This window comes from Hibiscus syriacus, unplaced genomic scaffold, assembly GCF_006381635.1.
Source record: "Hibiscus syriacus cultivar Baekdansim isolate YM2019G1 unplaced genomic scaffold, ASM638163v2 tig00000657_pilon, whole genome shotgun sequence".
Taxonomy (NCBI): Eukaryota; Viridiplantae; Streptophyta; class Magnoliopsida; order Malvales; family Malvaceae; genus Hibiscus; species Hibiscus syriacus.
The window spans coordinates 20428-35665 of record NW_024061806.1 but is presented as its reverse complement, the minus strand read 5'-3'; the positions used below and the strand labels follow the sequence as shown (position 1 = coordinate 35665).

The window sequence follows — 15238 nt, the reverse complement described above, 5'->3', positions numbered from 1 at the left end:
CCGGTAGGTACCTAACTTTGATATTTATGTCATTTGGCATTTAATTTTGGTACTTAATTTTTTTAATCTAATTTTTAGAAGGGTAAATATAAAATTGTGTAAATAATACATTTTTTTCATTTAACTTTGGTATTTATATTTCTACTGTTTTCCACGTCAAACACATTTTGATTATTTTTTATATATTTTTAATTGTTTCGAACGATCTCAAATGATTAAAATATGGTTTGAACTCGAAATAATATAATCCGAAATAGGTCAGAGACATGGATTCCCCTCTAATCAAGTTGTTCTAAAACCAACCCTACTCACCTCATAGAAAGGAATAATTCTAATGACTTTGAAAATTCATCTTCTTCCCTTCAACACGCGAGCGAATGATTAGTTTCAATGAAAATTTCAGTAAGTCCATTCATCTTTTTCCTTTGAACACGTAATTTAATTCAAGATTCCACCAAGCTACACGCAAATTCAAAACTTTTTATATTCATCTTCCCCTACCAATAATATTCAAACTCCATAGAGCTTCAATTTGCGCGTTAATGGCTAAAAATGCCAAAAACAAGCCGACGACAACCCTACAGGAGAGAGTATAAAACCCTCGGTTGCTCTGTTCCCAAGGACACACAAACAGAACCAAAGACTAAAAGAAAATGTTGAATTCACTTTGCTTCATCTTTGTCATCCTCTTTGTCTTCTCCCCTTTTGCAACCTCTACCTTATTGTTCCAGGTACTGTCTCTCTTTGTTCCTTACTGATCTCTCTTTGAACTTCTGGTGGATGGTATAACTTTCTCCGGAACTCCGTTTCCGATATCGCCGCCGCCGGTGTTACTCATGTTTGGCTCCCACCGCCCTCCCAGTCAGTCAGTCGCGAGGGTACCCTCCAATTGAATTTCTTCATTGATCATATGTATTATTTATATGTTAATTGATGTGAATGATTCCATGAATGTTGCAGGCTTCGTGTTTGTTTGAATTGTGTGTGTTAGCAATCTTTTGATTTTATATGAATTTGTTCAGGATACTTGCCGGGAAGGCTATATGATCTCGATGCATCGAGGTATGGATCTCAGGCCGAATTGAAGTCATTGATCGATGCTTTTCATCAAAAGGGAGTCAAATGCGTTGCTGACATTGTGATAAATCATAGAACAGCCGAGAGGCAAGATAGCAGGGGTATATACTGCATTTTCGAAGATCATCTCAATCCGAGGGTACAAAATGAGTTATCGGATTGGTTGAATTGGTTAAAGACTGAGATCGGATTCGATGGATGGAGATTCGATTTCGTAAGAGGGTATGCCCCGAGCATATCCAAGCTCTACATGGACCGAACTTCACCGGATTTCGCTGTCGGGGAGAAATGGGAACAGTTAAATGAAGGACAAGAAGATGCACACCGTACTGACATAAAAGATTGGGTTGTAGCTGCCGGGGGCGTCGTGACGGCATTCGACTTCACTACGAAAGGGATTCTGAACGACGCGGTGCAAGGGAAGTTATGGCTATTGAAGGACTCGAATGGGAAACCGCCTGGACTGATAGGAATTCTACCTCAAAATGCTGTAACTTTCATTGACAACCATGACACTGGATCAACACAAAATCACTGGCCATTCCCATCTGATAAAATAATGCAGGGATATGCTTACATACTAACACATCCTGGCATCCCATGGGCGTCGTGACGGCATTCGACTTCACTACGAAAGGGATTCTGAACGACGCGGTGCAAGGGAAGTTATGGCTATTGAAGGACTCGAATGGGAAACCGCCTGGACTGATAGGAATTCTACCTCAAAATGCTGTAACTTTCATTGACAACCATGACACTGGATCAACACAAAATCACTGGCCATTCCCATCTGATAAAATAATGCAGGGATATGCTTACATACTAACACATCCTGGCATCCCATCCATAGTAAGTTTACACTTCCACTCTTCATTTTCTTTTAGTCTTCAACAACTTCCTTAATGAAAACCTCTGTATCTTGGCTCTACAGTTTTATGATCACTTATTCGAGTTCGGGTTGAAGGACGAGATTAATAGACTGGTGGTCATCAGGAATAAGAATGGAATTCAAAGCACAAGCACAGTTAATATTCTGGCAGCGGAATCTGAATTTTATGTGGCTTCCATCGATGATAAAATCATAATGAAGATTGGACCAAAGATGGATCTTGGAAACCTTGTTCCTTCCAATTACCAGCTTGCTACCTCTGGGAACAACTATGCAGTATGGGAGAAGAAGTGACCAAATTGAATAAATGATTAGAAACAAAGACGCAAATTGCCATTTCAGATTATGTTCTAAGGACTGGCCATTTGTTGTATCTTAAAACAACCAAGAAAAATTCTGCTTTTCAATATAAAGATAGAAATATAAAAATTTATGAATTATCGCCGCCTTTCCTTTACAAGAATAAAAATAATATTAAAAGGGTAATTCAGAGGGCTAGAGAGATTCCGGAGTATGAGCTTGGTTAATTCATTTGGTCTCGGTTTCTTTCACTCATTACTAAATTCACAGCTTCAAACTAAAACAGTGAAATCTTCTTTGCTTGTTTTCCGCCAATTACTACAATCGAATCTAAAGCCATCTGATTTCACTTTCGCTCTTCTCATCAAAGCCTTAGCCTCATCTTTCTCTGCTTCAAATTCATTAAAATCCAAGCTAGAAGCCAATCAAATACATATCCATCTACTTAAATCCGGTATTATTCAACTTACATACATTAGAACTGGTCTTCTGAACTTGTATGGTAACTTGGGTTGCATTCAAAATGCTCACCTTCTGCTCGAAGAAATGCCTGACAGGGATGTTGTTGCTTGGAACGCTTTGATTTCAGGGTACTCAAAAAATGGTTATGCTTTTTTGGCCTTTAATCTCTTCATTGAAATGGTTAGAGAAGGGTTTCGGCCTGAAGCTACGACGTTGGTTGGTTTGGTTCCGTCTAGTGGGAGGCTTGAGTCAGTGTTTCAAGGGAAATCTATTCACGGGTTTGGAGTTAAAGCCGGATTAGATAATGATCCCAAGGTGAAAAATGCGCTTACTTCGATGTATGCAAAATGTGGGGACTTGGAAGGGGCCGAAATTTTGTTTGGAGAAATGGTTGAAAGAAATGCAATTTCTTGGAACACTATGATTGGTGCTTATGGACAAAATGGTTCCTTTGATGAAGCCATGGCTTTTTTCAAGAAAATGAGAGCGCAAGCTGTGGAACCAAATTCTGTAACAGTTATGAGCCTTCTATCTGCTAATGCAGAACCTGAAACTATTCATTGTTTTGCTATTAAAACTGGTATTGTAAACAATGCTTCTGTAGTTACTTCTTTAGTTTGTGTATATGCCAAATGTGGGGATAGTGAGTCAGCTGAGTTGCTTCATAAGTCATTACCGCAAGAAAATTTGGTATCCTTGACTGCTCTTATTTCTAGCTATGGTGAGAAAGGGAATATGGATAAGGTGGTAGCATGCTTTGCTCGAAGTCGGGAACTCAATATGGAACTGGATGCAGTTGCAATGGTTAGCATTCTCCATGGGGTTAAAAATCCTGCTTACATTGCTATCGGACTTGCTTTTCATGGTTACGGAATAATGACGGGTCTATCCATGCATTTTTTGGTCTCAAATGGGCTAATAAGTATGTATTCCATGTTCGATGACATTGAAGCTGTATTCTCTTTGTTTTCTGAGATGCAAGAAAAACCATTAATCAGTTGGAATTCAATAATATCCGGCTGTGTGCAGGCTGGAAGATCTGGTGATGCCATGGAGTTATTTTTTCAAATGAAGTTGCAAGGACATGTACCAGATGCCATAACCATTGCTAGCATGCTATCCGGGTGTTCACAATTGGGTTATTTACGTTATGGTAAAAAGTTTCACAGTTTTATCCACAGGAATAACATAAAAATGGATGATTTTATTAGTACTGCCCTTATAGACATGTATGTGAAGTGTGGAAGCATTGAGCTAGCTGAAAGAGTCTTCTGGGGCATCAAAGAGCCATGTTTGGCAACATGGAATACAATGATTACAGGTTACAGTATATCCGGATTTGAAAAAAAAGCGCTTAATCATTACGCTGAGTTGCGAAAAAGAGGGTTAAAACCTGATAAAATCACATTCTTGGGTGTTTTAGCAGCTTGTATCCATGGTGGCAATGTCGATAAAGGAGGAAGATATTTTCAGATAATGACCGAAGAATTCGGTATATCACCAAGCCTTCAACATTGTGCAAGCATGGTTACACTCCTTAGCCGTGGTGGCTACTTTGAGGAAGCATTTTTATTCATCAGGGATATGGAATTCGATCCTGATTCCACGGTGTGGGGAGCTTTGCTCGATGGGTGTTGCATCCACCAAGAGGTCAAACTTGGGGAATATCTAGCCAAGAAATTGTATCTCTTGGATCACACAAATGGTGGCCTTTATTTGTCGATGTCAAATCTTTATGCTGCTAAAGGGATGTGGGATGATGTAGTTAGAGTGAGGCAAATTATGAAGGACACTGGGGGGGATAGCTCTTCAGGAGCTAGTCTGATTGAATTGACTTCATAATCTTGCCATGCCAGAAGACCAGGAATGGTACTAATAGCCTGTAAACCATAAAATTGTCAATTGAGTAACCCAAAACTCATCTCTCAAAACTCCTTTCTCTATTATCAAGATGTTGAAAATTAATGGTCAGGATGAAGAAGAAGATGAAGAGACTAACGAGCAAAATGAGGAAACTTGATGGGTTCTAAAGGTCGGTAACATAATTAAAATGAAACTTGGGGTAGAAATGCAGTTAAAAGATTTTGGAGATAACATGGTGTAATGGCCGTATCGTAATATTTTTCATTGTGATACCATAGATTGCATCCACAACATAAAAATAATTATCTTTAAGAAATAAATCATTTTGTATCATTAGCAACATTTGCGATTGTGATACCGCAGCTGCAACTATAATTTAATACAATGATGGGCTTTGCTAGCACGTTTAATGGTTTTTTAGTCCAATAGAGCAAATATTTTAATTAATTAGCCCAATGGGACATATTAGAGTTTATTTTGGGATCTATGGTATTTGTTACAGTGTTCTTATAATTCGTCACGTCAAGGTGACGAGTTCTAATATAAATTATTTTTAATAACGTATCAATATTTAATTATTTTGCTTAAAACTAGTCACTTCAAGATGATAAATTTTATTAAAATAATATATTTTATTAACTTCAACTGTTTTGTTTTTTTAATAGAACTCGTCATGTTAAGGTGATGAGTTCTATTAAAATAATATTTCTTTTAAAATTAGTAGTTGTTTATTGTCGTTGGCAAACCAACGACATGAATTTTTTGAATTAACGAACTCATCACCTCGATGTGATGAGTTACGATGGTTATTTTCACAAAATTTTCATTATAAATATAAGTTAGTGAATTGATAGAGTGTATATGAGATTGAAATCATGCAATTGTAGGAAGAATATTACCAAAAATTTCTGAATGGTATATTTGGGTCTGATTACTCAGACATCGATGATTCGGATTCGAGTTCGTTTTCATATGAGAATTGGGTAAAGGAGGCCATCAAGTAGATACTTGATCAACATAAGGAGAAAAGGAGACTTGAAGAAGCGAATAAGGAGATGAAAATCAATGAGGAGGGGAACAAAAAGAAAAAGTATGAAAAATTATTGATCTTACGTAGCAAACGACTTACAGATAATAATTAAAAAAAAGAAAAATAGTTGTGTAGAAATTGAGAAGAAAAATGAGACAAAAAGTTGTTTTGTATGTTGATTTTTATGTTGAGGAAATGTTTTAAATATATGTATGGATTTATATTTAGTTAAAAGTAATTTGAGTAGTTTGTAATTATGTATGAAAAATTAAAAATTTAGATGAATAATGTTGTTCATAAATGATCCAACGATTGATACAACAAAATAACATTAATTACAAACGTTTTATCGGCTCGCTCGATATTTAGGAAGATGTAGACAATGCTTCTTGTTGTGGCATTCACCTCTGTGGTGGCCACAAAACTTTGATAGACATTGCTCTTGTTAAATATCATTCATATCAATATGAATTCGACTAGATTTAGGTCGACTCTTCAACTTCCTTCATAATTGTGGATTTGACAATTGCTCTTCAGAAATTGTTGGTGGTCAATAAGCAACGTTTGGGACATACTTAGACTCACAGTTGTATATGTTGTGCTGCAGACTATAATAATTCTTGGCTTGATGTTGATGAGAACAGGTTTGCTGAAACTAAAAGATACATGGATTTCATCAGTCCTGGTTCTCAAGCCAAAGAAGGATCTTTCTTTGGACTGGAATCTGCACTAGCAGGTTTAGAACCCGGGTATATTTCCTAAACGCTCTCCAGATACGAACGCATGTTCGATGCAAATATATTTTCATTCGAAAAATGAAAACCGAACCTAGAATTTTGTTTCCATGGTTACCAGATACCCTGGAGGTCCCTTGTTGAACCCTCTTGGTCTGGCCAAAGATATTAAAAACGCTCATGACTGGAAGCTGAAAGAGATAAAAAATGGTCTGGTTTGCCTGATTCATCCCTCAATCACCATGTTTTTTTTCTTCTTTGCATGAAATTAAGCCAGGGTTTTCGAATGCAGGACGGCTAGCGATGGTAGCAATGCTCGGGATCTTTGTGCAAGCTTACATGACACATGCAGGTCCAATTGATAACCTTGTGGAGCACCTGGCATAAGACCATCATTCAAACCCTTTCTAGCTCCTCTTCTTGATTGTTAAATCATTTTGCTATTGGCTCTTATGGTTCATCTGATTTCTTCTGATTATCGGCAATTGTGTACATTATTTCGTGATATTGCATAAAAAAAGTTCTTTTCATTTAGCATAAGTATCATTTTATACAAGAATTGACAATCCAAGTATATCAAAGTCTATACAGAACTTGGATCATCTTTTATTTCTTTATATTCCAGCCATACAGACCAAATATGTATTCACAACTTTATCATTCATCCTATAGTCAATAAAATGTACACTCGGAGAAAATCCGGCAAACCTTCATCGAATATAGAGGGCCACCGTGACAATCACGAAAAAAGAATCGAGGTGAAATCACAATGGCAAAGATAATGCATCATTAGAGCTTTTCAGAAACAGACTTACTGGGTTCTGAACTTGGACTTGGTTTTTAATAAGCTCTTTTTCTTGTTAAAAAACATGGCTAACTTGGGGAATAGTTTTCTTCTTTTTTTCGACCGCTGTTTCTGGGGATGATTCGGACTTGGTGCCACTGAAATTGACTGCCTTTGAGCTATCTAGAGTGCTGCAAGGAGAAATATTTGATCCAGGTTCTTCCTTTGATTTGTTCCATCAAAACTTGCCCATCGAGGTTCTACACTGCGGCAGGATTTAGAAGTCTTTCTCTGCTGCTCATGTTCAGACCTCCATCGTCTCAATTCCTGCTCTACACCTAATTTCTCTTCCGCGGCCTTCTCAGCCTTCACCGAAGCAATTTTTAGTTGTTCCTTTCTTTCAGCCATCTCTCTCTTTACTTGTTCCAACTTTTCCAAGCTACTCGACTGGGATTGCTTAGCTGCCTCTACTTGAGAAGCGAAAGCTGACACCCTCATGTTGGCCTGTTCCTCCGCCTCATATGCACGTTTTCTGAGGTCATTGTACTCCTCTAAGGAAATAACTACTGCATCTGGTGAATCAACATTATCGGTTCTTTGAGCTGATGCATGATCTTGCAATTTTTTTATAGCATCTAACGCAAACTTCCTTTACTTTGCACAGCTCTTCACGAGCCATTTGAGCAAGTGTTGTGGCGTCAAGAGCCTCTTGTGTTGCCTGCTGCAGTTGCTTGGGCACTTCCACCATTTTATCTCTGGCCTTTTTTTCATTCATCTGCACTGAAGCTATTTTTGACTCGGTGTTATCTGGATCATCTTTCAGAGAAGCAACATCAACTGACATGCCTTCTGTTTGCTTAATGGTGGCAATAGCAGACTCTTCCTTTTCAAGCTCCGATTTTAATGAAGCAGCAAGCACCTTCAAAGAATCCACTTCTGCAGTTGCGTTTAATATTTTGAGCTTCACCTCTTCAAGTTCCTTCTTTGCTAAGGTAACAGCAGCTGGTATCTCAGTGCGAGTTCTTTTCTCTGGTGTCTGTGACTCATCAGTGGAGTGTCCATTATTTTCCAAATTGAACTTAGATTCCCTATAAACAGTTAAGTCAACTTTCAAATCACGTAGCAGTACTGAAGCAGTGTCTAGCTTTGGTTTCAGATCCTTTTTCGATTGGATTTGCTGATTGAGTTTCTGGGTGTCCTTTTCGGCCTGTTTTAGTTCCTTCTCCCATAAGCGAGCATCTTGGTCTCGGGCCATGGCTGCTCCATTCCTTTTCTCTTCAGCCCCCATATGGACAGAATGGGCGGACTCTAAGTACTCCTTTTAGGCCATCAGCTCAAAAGTCAATTCTTCCACTCTCTTCTCGGCCTCTTTCGAAGAAGAAACAGCCTCTTCAGCTTTCTTAACAGCTGTATCTCGCTCAATCACCATAGAAGCATACGTCTTTCTTAATGATTCCCGAAGATACTAATTTTTTATCCATATTATTATTATTATTATTATTATTATTATTATATTATTATTATTATTATTATTATTATTATTATTATTATTATTATTATTATTATCATTATTATTATTATTATTAAATACATATTAAATAAATATATAAATAAATAATTACAGACCAATTACAATGGACTGGCCCAGTTACAAACAAACCAGAACCGGTCCAAATCAAACCAGAAACCCTAAACATTTGGGGTTTCCAGTTAGGGTTTCCTAACCCTAATCTAGCCGGCCGCCTCATCACAGCCGTTGGATCTGGCACGATCCAACGGTCCAGATTGCCCTAGATGGAAACCCTAGGGTCTGATACCCTAGGGACACGCGGCCGCCGCTGCTATCTCGCCGCCTCCGCCGCTGCTGCTATCTCGCCGCCTCCGCCGCTGCCACGTCCCAACCGAACGCTCCAGAAGCTCCAACGCCAGCCGTCCACGACACGGCTACGGGGTGAGTCACCACTGGTAGTCCGGTGACTCACCGAGACCCCCTCTTCGGACCGGTCCGACGGCTACAACGGTGGTGGCTATAAAAGCCACCACCCGAACCTGAAAGAAAAAAAAAACCACGGGACAGAGAGACAGAAAAAGAGAGATACAGAACCGGAGAAAAAAAAATAGAGAAAGAAAAAAAAACAACTACTAACCAACGATCTCAGTCAAATATCCCACAACCAGAACAAAAAAAAAAGAAGGAAAAAGGAAGAAGGAAAGACTTACCGAGGAAGCCAAACGCCGGATCTCACCAAAACCTTCGAAAAACCGAAGGTATTCTTTTTAGATTTGCTCCGATTGGGAGCCGTTTAACGGAAAAGAGCATCGGAATCGTCATTAGGACGGTCCGATCTACGTTTATATATAAAAAAAAAAAATTTCCGGCCACCGAAGACGGTGGCCGGCGGCGGTGGTTGACGGCGGAAGAACGCCGACTAACGACTGCCGGCCGGCTGGGCTTCTCTCTGTTTTAGAGAGAAGCGAGAGAAACTTCTCTCTCTCAGAGAAGAGAGAGAGAAGGAAAATGATGAAATGAAGCTGGCCCTTCGGGCCAGCCGGTTTTGGACTTTTATAGTCCTTCCCGAACGACGTCGTTTCGGGAAGGACTATGCGCGTAATTAAACAATAGTTAAACTCCGTCCGCAGTCCTCCGAACTTGTAAACTTTACATTTTAGTCACTAAATTGAATTTATAATATTTTTAATTCAGTCTTCGAATTTTAATTTTATTTATTTTAGTCCTTTTTATTAAAATAATATATTTAGGATAAATAACAGATTTAATCCCTCAATTTTAATAAATAATATTTTAATCCTTAGTTTATATTTTTAATTTATTTTATTATAATATCCGAATTTTAGATAATTTTATTTTAGTCACTAAATTATTAAATAAGAAAATAGCATGTTTAATCCCTATAATTTTGGTTAATTATGAATTAGATTTTTAATTTTATTTTTACTGTAATTTAGTCAGTTATTTTATATGTTTTCATTTATTTATTGTTTTTAAATATATTGTTTTAGTAGTATGTTTATTATATGAATAAATTTTTATATATTCATATATATATAATAAATAGTAATTTTTAAATATTTATTTTAATATCGAAGAAAATGACAGTCTTAAAACAACTGGACGTCCTATTCTGATGTTTTAAAATTAAAAATTAAACAATATTATTTAAAATTTATCAATATCAAAGAAAAGAGCTGTCTTAAGGCACCTAGAAGTTCTTTTCTGATATTTTTAAATAAATAAATATTTTTTATATAATTTTGAAATAATAAGATTATAAATTAAATATATTTTTGAATTTTTAAATTTTAATAATAAGAGACAATTTATAATTAAAAAGTACCAATTTTGGGCGTTGTAGGGGTGCTAATCCTTCCCTAAACGTAACCGACCACGAATCCCTTTTTATTAAAAAGAACGAATTTTTGGTTATAAAACGCAGATCAGTTCATTTTTTATTAGTGTTTTCTTAAAACTCTTTTAAAAATAATTTTTAGGTATTCGACCTACCTGACCCAAAAGGCCGATGGCGACTCCCAAATTATTTATTTTCAAAATTATTTATTCACATCAATTTTCCCGCCAAATTTAATATTTCGTGCCCGGACGAAAACCGGTTACGACAGCTTGGCGACTCTGCTGGGGACTGGTCAAACTTTAAAATCAATTATAAATTGTCTCTATTAATTAAAAGTTAAGATATTTAATTTTTAATTCTTTCTTTTCAAAATTTTTATATTTACTTATTATTTTCATAATATTTATATGTTTTATTTTATTTGTAAGTATTTTATTTCATTATTTATTTTGTCAAAGGTATGAACATTTCTCCTCACACACAACACTTGCATTGCATAACATAAAACTCTATAATTGAGTTGTCCCTTTTAAGTGGGAGTGAAAGCGACGTCTTCGTGAGAATTTATTCTCCGTGTCAGACCTAGCAAGTAACTTTCGGGGTTCATATGCTCTATGTCTTCGTGAGAATTTATTCTCCGTGTCAGATATAGAGAAATGTATCCCCTCGAATTGAACTCGATCCACTTTAGTCTGTGATGGACTAGGATTGAGGGTTAGCAACCCAAGGAGGCACTAACAAGGACAATTCGGGTACCTTGATTCTTAGATCTGAAACCTTGCATATAAAGAACCTTAGAAACTCTTCCGATCAGAAGTCATGCCGAAATTTTGTCCAAAATAGGTGTACACACAGGAGAAATAAATTCTGACTTTCTTGTTAATTTATATGTTTATTTAAATTATTTAAATTTAGAAAAGCATGTTTAAATAAAGAATATTTATGTAAATGTTATTATTAAATTTCTTTATTATGTAAACTAATTTATTTTCTTTTTGTGTGTTCTTTATTTTTCTGTTTGCATTGCATCATACAGGATAAAAGACATTGATCCTTGTGTTAATTGTCTCATTGGAAAGCCTTCATCTATGGATAAAAAGTGTTCAAATCAAGTAATTCTAAACTCAGAGGTAAGACAGTGGGCTGAGGACTTACAAAGACGAGAAGGAGACAGCCTACAGGATGATTATGTATCTGACTTGGCCAGCTATGCTCCAGTTTCACTAAAAAGAAATGATACGCAAGATTTGCGAAGCATTTGGGAAAGTTGGGATTCAAACAAAAAATTGCAGTTTTATCAGATTTATGGAGACATCCCATATTTGCTCTATGTTGAAGTTAATGATGAATTACTCAGAGCCCTAATTCAATTCTGGAATCCAGGGTACAATTGCTTCACTCTCAATAAAGAAGATTTGGTCCCTACTATTGAAGAATACACAACTTTGCTACATATAGATGGGGCTTTGGACAATCGAATCTATTCAAAGTCAATTAAAACTCAACCCTTTCGAGTTAAATTAGCAAAGATTGCTGGGGTACGAGAAGAATGGGTGGTATCCCGTACAAAACAAAAATGCGAAAGTGAAGGCATTGCTTGGACCAACATTAGAGAACTTATTCAGAGCCATCCAGATATTAAAGTACGATTCGATTTATTTGCTCTGGGTATATATGGTATGGTCATCTTCCCAAAAGTATTGGGATATGTTGAAGTTGCAGTGGTAGATTTGTTTGAACAGCTACCGAAAAAGATTAATCCTGCTTCTGCAATCCTAGCAGAGACCTTCAGATCGTTAAATGCTTGTAGAAGGTTAGGAGGTGGACGATTCTCAGGGTGTACCCAGTTGTTATATGTTTGGATCCGTAGTCATTTCTGGAGGACAGAAAAGGTTTCATACCGACGCTTTAATACGGATTACTCACCATTAAAAGAATTTCTGGAGCAGGAATGGCCTAAAGAAATTAAGAAAGATATGTGGATTAATGCCTTTCGAAATCTGCAAAACAATGATGTTGTTTGGCGAGCCCCGTGGCAAATACAAAGGGAATTCTTTTACAGGTGTGGTGATTACAACTGGATAATGCTGCTCGGATTATGGGGAGGAATTGGATATGCACCACTTCTGGTTATAAGACAGTATGAAGGTCGTCAATTTGTACCTGTCACTGCTGGATTACAGTCATCTGAGTTCGCATTCCACAGCAAAAATTATAAAAGAAATATCATGGAAGCCGTTACAGCTTGGAAAACAACTTTTTGTATCCGAGCTAAGGCAGCAAAAGAAATGTTAACTCCTGATTATGAAGATTGGAGATCTGTCAGAAAAAACGAAAATATTCCTCTACCAGATCAAAATGAGGATATTTCTATGGAAGATCGCATTAAGGTGGTTCCATCAGAGATTGAAATCTTGAGAGCTGAGTTTGAAGCAGAAAGAGAAGGCTGGTCGAAAGAGTTAGAGCAAATGAGACAAGATAAAGCTATGTTGGGGGTTGACATTGACTTTCATTCATCACAATGTGCAATGTTGAGAAAAGATAAAGAAAAAGGTGAGGATGAGTACAGAGCCTTACAGAAAAATTACCAGGAGTTATATAAATCCCGAAAAGCATCAGGACCCAGCCAATCGACGGTACAGATGACCAGAGAATTGAATATCGAGAAAAGACGAGTTGAAGATCTGAAAGGAAAGAATAGCCGTCTACTCAAAAGCCTTGAGAAAGGAAAGCAAAAAATGGAAGATTTTGAGGTCGACAGAAGAGAGCGAATTATAAACACAAGGCTGAGCATCGCGAGATCATGAATGAAATGCAAAGAGAAAGAGATCGAGTCAAAGATGTAGAAGAAATGAAGAATGACATCTTTAATAAATTTGAAGGTGAGAAAAATATCATGTTCAAGGGATTTGAATCTGAAATGAATCAGTTGATTGCTGAACTTGAAGTCAGAGGCCAAAAGATGGAAGAATCCAATGTTGAAAAAGAAAAATGGGAGCTGGAAAGAAAAAATTTCAACACCAGACTTGAGGTAGAGCAGGAAGTGGCTAGAAATTGGATGCAAAGATGCAGAAACAAAGATGTTCAAATCCAGAAGCTTAATCAAAGAACGCAAGAAGCACGAACAAAACTTGAAGAAGATCTGGATCAGTCTAGAAATAAAAACTCAGAGTTTAATGCTTATATTTTGCAACTTGAGGAATCGTTGTTTCAAGAAAAGGTTCGTCTAGGGCCTAATGATCTCAAAGAAAGTAATGAGGAAAATGCTTCACTACGAAGACGCATTAGAGATCTTGAAAAAATTCTGCACAATTGTTAAGTCAGAATCACTGAGTTAGAGCAAACTCTTGAAGGAACAAATGAACAATGGCAAAAGTCAACTGAGTTCTATGTTGAAAGAAGTGAAGAAAGAAGTAATATGGTGTTCGAGGCCATGGTTCAAATGAGCGAAGTTGCTAGATATGTTGGGGAACTAGCTGTTGAAGCCAAAATAATTGAGCATCACGTTGATCCAGTTTCTAAGTGCGGAAAGAAGGTGTCATGGTTAATGAAAGAAATTATAGAGCTTAATAGGAAAGCTACGCCTTATCTGTAGTTCTGAACTATTATAAAGAAACTTTTGTATGCCGATGAAAGTTGTTCTATGACAGTTAACTTTTTGGGATCAATTTTTTTTACATACATGCATTTTGCATACATTCATCATTCATTTCATAATTTTCTTTATGAATTATTTTATTTATTAAGATAAAATTCATTAATTAAAATTTGAAAAAATAATATTAAAAGATTGCTCAATCGCAGTTATTCTGGCCAAAAGAGAAATACAACATCACTACGGTACTAGACAAGCTACTAAGAGGATTATGGAGGATAAAATACAGCGTATTGAGGAACATCATCATAAAGAACAAGAAGAAATGAGAATGAAGCTAGAAAAAATTGAAGCCAGTATTGCAAATTCACAAGACAATATGATGAAGAAAATAGAGGACTTGTTTAAAAGGCAGGCTATCAGTGGAAAAATGCATGAAAATCATGTATCTTTCGACCAAGAACCCATATATCCTCTAGGTTTTCCACCAGAACCAATTTATCACTCTGGTACTACACCTATACAAATCAATGCTCGTACATCTGCATTACAAGAGGCCAAACCGCATGAAGATCAACAAGTGGATCCTGCATCTTCAAGCAAAAATCCGCTTATATCAGATGTGAAAATAGGAGATATGAATACTGAGCATTTGATCCCAGATTTGAATGAGCTGAATGAGAAACAAAAAGTAAATGAAGAACTGACCAGACAGATCAAGAGCTTAGAAGAACGAATGAAATCTGTGGAAATAACTGAATCATTCTATGGGTTTGATGCTAGTGAATTAAGTTTAGTTCCCGACTTAATCCTCCCCATCAAGTTCAAAGCTCCTGAATTTGATAAATATGATGGTACTACATGCCCTTCATCCCACATTACAATGTTTTGTCGCAGAATGGCAGGGTATGTGAAAGATGAGAAATTGTTAATTCACTGCTTTCAGGATAGTTTGACAGGACCGGCTTTAAAATGGTATACTCAATTGACCAAAGCCAACATTAGATCTTGGAAAGATTTGGCTAAAGCATTTTTAGAGCAGTACTGCCATGTGACAGACATGGTCCCTGATAGATGGACTCTCCAAAATTTGGAGAAAAAGAATAATGAAACATTCAGACAGTATGCCCAGA

The 15238-nt window shown here is 36.8% G+C and overlaps 3 protein-coding genes across 3 annotated transcripts; 2 read left to right on the top strand and 1 right to left on the bottom strand.

The window, feature by feature from the left end:
• Positions 1 to 334: 334 nt before the first annotated feature.
• Positions 335 to 4723, top strand: LOC120209685 (pentatricopeptide repeat-containing protein At2g04860-like). The gene is given in 6 exon segments (XM_039208624.1): positions 335 to 752; positions 755 to 878; positions 1023 to 1654; positions 1897 to 1926; positions 2009 to 2256; positions 2458 to 4723. Coding segments are annotated over 6 exon segments (3246 nt in total). The 5' UTR covers positions 335 to 653; the 3' UTR covers positions 4571 to 4723.
• A 24-nt stretch (positions 4724 to 4747) lies between these two features.
• LOC120209675 (photosystem I chlorophyll a/b-binding protein 5, chloroplastic-like) lies at positions 4748 to 6742 on the top strand. Its single transcript, XM_039208617.1, has 4 exons — positions 4748 to 4760; positions 6229 to 6370; positions 6477 to 6565; positions 6648 to 6742. The coding sequence occupies exons 1-4, from the start codon at positions 4748 to 4750 to the stop codon at positions 6740 to 6742; spliced, it is 339 nt and encodes a 112-aa protein (XP_039064548.1).
• Positions 6743 to 7322: 580 nt separating this feature from the next.
• On the bottom strand, positions 7323 to 8427 carry LOC120209663 (protein WEAK CHLOROPLAST MOVEMENT UNDER BLUE LIGHT 1-like). The gene is made up of 2 exons (XM_039208609.1): positions 7812 to 8427; positions 7323 to 7711 (listed from the first exon to the last, which is right to left on the bottom strand). Exons 1-2 carry the CDS (start codon positions 8425 to 8427, stop codon positions 7323 to 7325), a joined length of 1005 nt encoding a protein of 334 aa, XP_039064540.1.
• Positions 8428 to 15238: the final 6811 nt, after the last annotated feature.